Here is a 6079-nt window from a genome sequence, read left to right as displayed (position 1 = left end):
CTCCAAACCCACCCACTTCTTTCAGCACAGTGGAAGAGTCTAATAACTGGAGGGGAATCTAATCCTTGGCAGTGGATGAAAGACGAGGGTCTCCCTCCCTCCGTTTCTTTCTCACAGTCTCTTTCTCTCCCTTCATTTTTTCCGTGGATGCTGGTTATGCTTGGCAGCTTCTCTCTTTCTCTTTTCCTCTCATTTTCCTGCTCCCTCTTTCACCCAGTCTTTTTACTCCTCTATTTCCCCTTTTTTTCCCTTACTTTCTTCCTCTCTGTGCAGGTTAAGGTTAGCAGGAGGAAGCTTCCACTGCTCAGACTGGAGCGATATAGAAAAAGTGAGGACGTTTCATAATATATGTAGTTTAAAGGTTTTAAAAAATAGGCTTTTTTGTTTTCTAGCTGAGAATTGATTGATTCCACTTTCATGTTTGTCTGTGACGCTGGTTAGCTTAGCTTAGAATCAAGACTCAAAATTGGGAGCCTCTAAGTTAAAGATTCACCTACTAGCCCCTTAAAAGCTCACTCATGAACATGTTGTACCTTGTTTGTTTAATTAGTACAAAAACAAAGTGTAAGCCGTGTAGAGAGGTTTTCTATGGGCCCCTCCTCGCATCCACACCTACTCATTCTAGCCTTTCTTCGGGCCCTGGGTACTCAGAACCCTTTCCCCCCCAGTCCGACGCCCCAGAGTGGAAAATACAGGAAGTCACTGCTCCTGGCCAATATATAATCCCCCAATAAAACCACATCTTGTTGTTTCTACACTTTGGTTTTTGCACAAATTAAACACAATTAGACATACAGTTTTAAAGTGGTGCTACGCAGACTTCGTTAACTTTGGACAGAGCTGGGCTCGATGTTTCCCCCTGTTTCCAGGCTCTATGCTATGCTAAGCTAAGAAAACCATCTGCTTCCACTTTACCATGTAGATAAAGCATAAATTTAGTATCAATCTTCTCATCAAAGTCTTAGCAAAAAAAATGAATAAGGGTGTTTTACAAAATATCTAACTATTCCTTTAATATCTACTCAAGAGGAGAAAAAGAAGGAAGAAAGAGTAGTGTCACTGTTATTGTTTGAACTCCAGGTTTGGCAGTCATTTGTTTTATATTCCAACCATCTTCCCATCTTTATTCAGGCCTTGGATAAAACCAAGTGTGAAGGGTACCGAGGCGTTTCCGTGAGATTGGCACAAAGAGACAGTGATTTTGAAATGAAACAAAGGCTACTTATTTAATTGGTAAACAGAGCTGTTAAATGGTGCTTGGTGTAAATGCTTGCAGGACGCTGTAATTGCTGCCAGCCCTCACATACAGATCTAGGCACGCACATTCACAAAGTCACACACCAACACACAAGTTTTCAACTTCCTCCGTTCAAACATAAACAGGCTGATAACCTCCAGTTTGAACCTGTCTTTTAAAATTCCATTGATGAAGTTCAGTTGCCCACCCACACCTCCCTTGTTCTCCCTCCCTCCATGTTCTCCCTCATCATTCTCACACAGGCTCATTATATTATACCTTTAGTTGGATGATAGCCTGGCTGAGTATGATGACATGATGTCAGTGTGTCAGAAACATTAAACATGACATGCTGTACCACTCGAGCTGTCAAACACTAGTGGAAATCCATCTTGAGTGAGTCAGTCAATCTCCAGAAGACCGTGGTGCCATTGCTTCATGGGAAATTCTGCTCTCTTCCATATTTGTCCTTTTTTTTTCAATGACTTTCTCGGCTTTTTCTTTAACCCTCAATGCACCCCACGGATGAATAAGGGTTGTTACGCATGGCAGAAGACCTAAATAAAGTACTTCAGCAGTAATACTTTTAATCCAGCAATTGAAACTGTGCACACATGAAATAGAATAAGTAAGAAAATTAAACAAATATACATATGAGCAAACAAGCACACTTGAAAGTATGAATTATTCAAGATTTTTTGGCAAGGTAAAAAATGTTGTGCACCTTTGACAACAAGACAATTTAAAGTGTTTTACATAAGACATAAAGGGCATTATGACCTAAAATACTATAAAAGAAACACAAGACAATATAAAAAGACATAAAAATAGGATTTAAAAGAAAAATTAAAGAAAAAAACAAGTTGAATTGAATTATATAGATTAAACAGGACTAATAGGAATTTCTTCCACAGATGTGGTGCACAAAAACTACCGTAAAATTTCATAATATTCTTGCGTTTAGGTTTCAATAGAAACTTAAAAGCCAGAATGTAATGCTATACTATCTGCAGCATCATTCATTATGTGATGGAAATTACAGTAAAATTACAGTAAGAAGTCCCAGTTTGTTTTATGTCTTCTTTGGAAATTAATTTGATCATGAACTCATAAAGTCTCCCTGTGTTTCCCCAGAAATGTTTGTGTTGCCTTTTTACAGGGAAGAGAATGGCTTGTAAAAGTATGTGTGTGTATATGTGTGTTTGTGTGTTTGTGTGTGTGTGTTTGTGTGTGTTGTGTGTTTGTGTGTGTGTGTGTGTGTGTGTGTTGTGTGTTTGTGTGTGTGTGTGTGTGTGTGTGTTTGTGTGTGTTTGTGTGTGTGTGTGTTTGTGTGTGGGTGTGTGTGTGTTTGTGTGTGTGTGTGTTATGTGTTTGTGTGTGTTTGTGTGTGTGTGTGTGTGTGTGTGTGTGTGTGTTTGTGTGTGTGTGTGTGTGTGTGTGTGTGTGTGTGTGTGTGTGTGTGTGTGTGAGAAAGAGATAGAGTGAGAGAGAGAAAGAGATCCTGCTAGCTGAGCAGCCTGCTCTCTTATTGGAGGGCTGTAAAAACTCCAGACCGCAGCAGTTGCCAGCTTGGAATTCACTAATGACACACGTGGGCCTCAGATGAGAAGTGTAATTTTGTGTGTGTGCATGCGTCTGTGTGTGTTATAGTCATACTGTTTGGATTAGAAGACCAAATTTGTGTGTGTACGAGGCCCTATCTCATCATCTAGTGTGTGTGCATGTATTTGCGTAAAAACACACATCTTCTCCTCCCCCTCATCCTCCTTCTCCTCCCAGCTCTCCGTACCACCACCACCTCTTCTACCCCCAAACAAAAATGGCCACTGTGCAAACATAACACACCTAGCCTAATCTGGGTCCTGGTTTCATCCAAAAGCAGCTTGTAAATGGCTGACTGCAGCCATTCTGGCCCCTGGTGGATGAAGAGGGGGTGCTAGTGGGAATATGAAAGGAATGGGGCCACAGGCACATGGGTCTTTAAATCCTCTGTGTCAATAGAGTCTCTGGAGCAAAATAATGGCATCACTCTGTGTGGGAGTTAATGTGAGCTGATAGCATGAGGGCTGGGGGGTCAAGGGTTCATGAGCTTGCGCTAGGGTGACAGAGAGCTGAATGCTTTCCACCACCACCCCTACCCCCCAACCCCTTCTCTGCTGCTCCTCTCGGGACCTGAAGGAGTGTTCTGCGGGGATGTGATGAGGGATGGCAGAGAAGGAAGTGGGCTGTTCACTGTTGGCAGTTTTAGCCACCTTTTCAAAATATTCAGCTGAATGACCAATTAAAGGAAAAACACGAATAAGTGAGTGAAGAAACAGTAAATGCAGATGCTTCCCTACAGAGCATAAGGGGTCACTGAGTGGTTTGATTTGTGTGGAAATGTTGTGAATCATTTACCGCAGGGCAATCAGCAGGCCAGGAAATCTTTGCAGGACCTATAGGTAACAGTAATCTGTACAAAAAGTTACCTACCCACTGCCATCTCGCTCCCAATTCTTCCTTTATGCTTTCCTCAGGAAGATCATTTGTGGCCAACACATTGTCACGTCTATTTATTTTTTCATTTATTTGTTTATTTTACATTGTTACATAAGGAAAAGCAATATAACGGATGCAATTTGCAGCGTCTGTCTGGATAAAACAAAAATTGGGAGCAAAATAAAAGTGTATGCATTGTTTAATTTCCTAATCCTTTTCAGCCATCAGATTGCAACCCAATTAGGCAGCTCGTCTGCGATGTGTTCTCCACCACCAAATGAGGGAATATCTTTTACAGGAATATTGTTTCACAGTAGCTTATAGAGACTTGGTGGCTCATGGTCACACAAAATCTTGCTAAGACATGTTCTGTATCTTTTGGTCTAAAGGTTTAAGGTTGTACTGAGTTTTCAAGCAGACCGAGAAATTAATTTCTTTTGTCTAAATTAGAACTGACAGCTATCTACAACTTCCTGCTGTTGCGAGTTAAAACCATAGACTGCTTAAAAATATTTTATTGATTTGAGGAATGCATGTGTTCAGCCGCAGTGTGAAGAAAAAAACTGTGCTGGTCTTGTAAGTCTAACTTGTGAGTATAAATTAGGGCACGTGAACACTTACCAAAGCAAATAGTAATTCTTCCACCTCTCTTCTTCTGCTCAGACACTGGTACCTCCCTCGGCTCCTCGACTTCTGGCGGACACCGCTCGTACTGGTGCAGTGTTGCCTACTGGGAGCAGCGCACACGCGTGGGTCGCCTTTATCCAGCCTACGAGCCCTCGCTCAACATCTTCTATGACCTACCTCAGGGCACAGGCCTATGTCTGGGCCAGCTCCACGCCAACGCCTACCACAGCCGCCGTGACGACCCTGGCAGCCACGGCACATCTGGTCCTCACGGACACCACAGCCATGGAAGTGGAGGGAACTGCAGCGGCAGTGTGCAACAGATGCGCAGTAAAATCGGCTACGGCATCGTGCTGAGCCAGGAGCCGGACGGAGTGTGGCTGTACAACCGCAGCCAGCACCCGGTGTTTGTCCACTCACCCACTCTGGACCCACCCAGGGCTCGAGGGCTGAGTGTGAAGAGGGTGATGCCCGGCTTCTCCCTCAAGATTTTTGACTATGAGCGCTCCAGCTGGATGGCACTGCACGGTGTGAAGCCTGAGTGCCAGGAGGGGCCCTGGGACCCCCACAGTGTTCGCATCAGTTTTGCTAAAGGATGGGGCCCCTGCTACTCCAGACAGTTCATCACCTCCTGTCCCTGCTGGCTGGAGGTGCTACTCAACAACCACAGAGAGCACACAGACTCACATGAGGTTTGCTGACCCAGTATCCTAATTGTAATCTACCTAGATTTAATATAAAATTGATATATTATATAAAATATATTATACATGTAAATACTTGAGTCATTTTTACAATGCAATTATTTATGTATAGTGTAATGTATATATGGACAAAATAAAAAAGGAACAAGAACATGCACTTTGGATTCTAAATGCATTACAGTTTCTCAGTGTCATTTTGCAAATATAAACTGTAAAGATGAGACAAGCCTGGTTTATGTTCTCATGATTTAGCAATTCCATCAGAAATTATGCCATACCACATTGTCAATAAAGTATTTGTATTAAATGAAGGTTTCTCTGATGGTGCTTTTACCTGAGCTATGGATGAGTCAGTACGTGTCAGTGACGTGCAGGGTTAGGTTACGACTTTGACAAACACTTGGCTGCTAAAACAAACATATTCTAATTCTAATTTAACATTTAATATTACAATCTAATATATTCCTCTGTTTACACCATAGACACACTTTTTTAGCATATAAAGGAATGGCTCAACGTGCTGGTTTTCCCTCGGACAGACACAGGCTAGCTGGATCCCTCTGCTCCCAGTCTTTAGGTTGAGCTAAGCTAACTGTCTTTGGCTGTAGCTTTATATTTAGTGGACAGATATGAGAATGGTATTGAATTTAGAAAATGAGCATGTTTAGCAACTATTTCTTTTATAGGATGAGTCAATTGTATACTGTGCATAGCCATGAGTTGCTCTCAGTTCAGGTCTGGAAGTGATTAGGAAATAACACTGATGAACGGTGGATTAAGTGGAAGAGGTGAAGTAGCCTTACCTCCACAACTGCTGCTCACAAGTTTCCAATCTGGTGTTGCGGTGGTTCTATCAAATAGTAAAACTCGACACCCCTTTTATCAAGTAAAATCTTGTCTCGTGACAACACCTTGGCCAGCTACATCCCCTGACAATGTGGTGCAATTGAAGCTATGGTGTGTATTTTCTGTCACCCCCAGGTGGAATTCTAAGTATTGACAACCAAACCATCAGTGTTCACATGATACACGC

The 6079-nt window shown here is 42.3% G+C and overlaps 1 protein-coding gene across 1 annotated transcript in view; it reads left to right on the top strand.

The window, feature by feature from the left end:
• The window catches only part of LOC117947312 (mothers against decapentaplegic homolog 6-like), an 18787-nt gene extending 13430 nt beyond the window's left edge, over positions 1–5357 (top strand). The window contains exon 4 of the mRNA XM_034876107.1: positions 4379–5357. Coding sequence (XP_034731998.1) covers positions 4379–5043 — 665 coding nt within the window. The 3' untranslated portion in view covers positions 5044–5357. The remainder of the gene's footprint in view (positions 1–4378) is intronic.
• Positions 5358–6079: the final 722 nt, after the last annotated feature.

This window comes from Etheostoma cragini, chromosome 1 (assembly GCF_013103735.1).
Source record: "Etheostoma cragini isolate CJK2018 chromosome 1, CSU_Ecrag_1.0, whole genome shotgun sequence".
In the NCBI taxonomy this organism is placed as follows: Eukaryota; Metazoa; Chordata; class Actinopteri; order Perciformes; family Percidae; genus Etheostoma; species Etheostoma cragini.
Note: the sequence above shows the minus strand (reverse complement) of the source record. Positions and strands in the feature narration are given on the sequence as shown.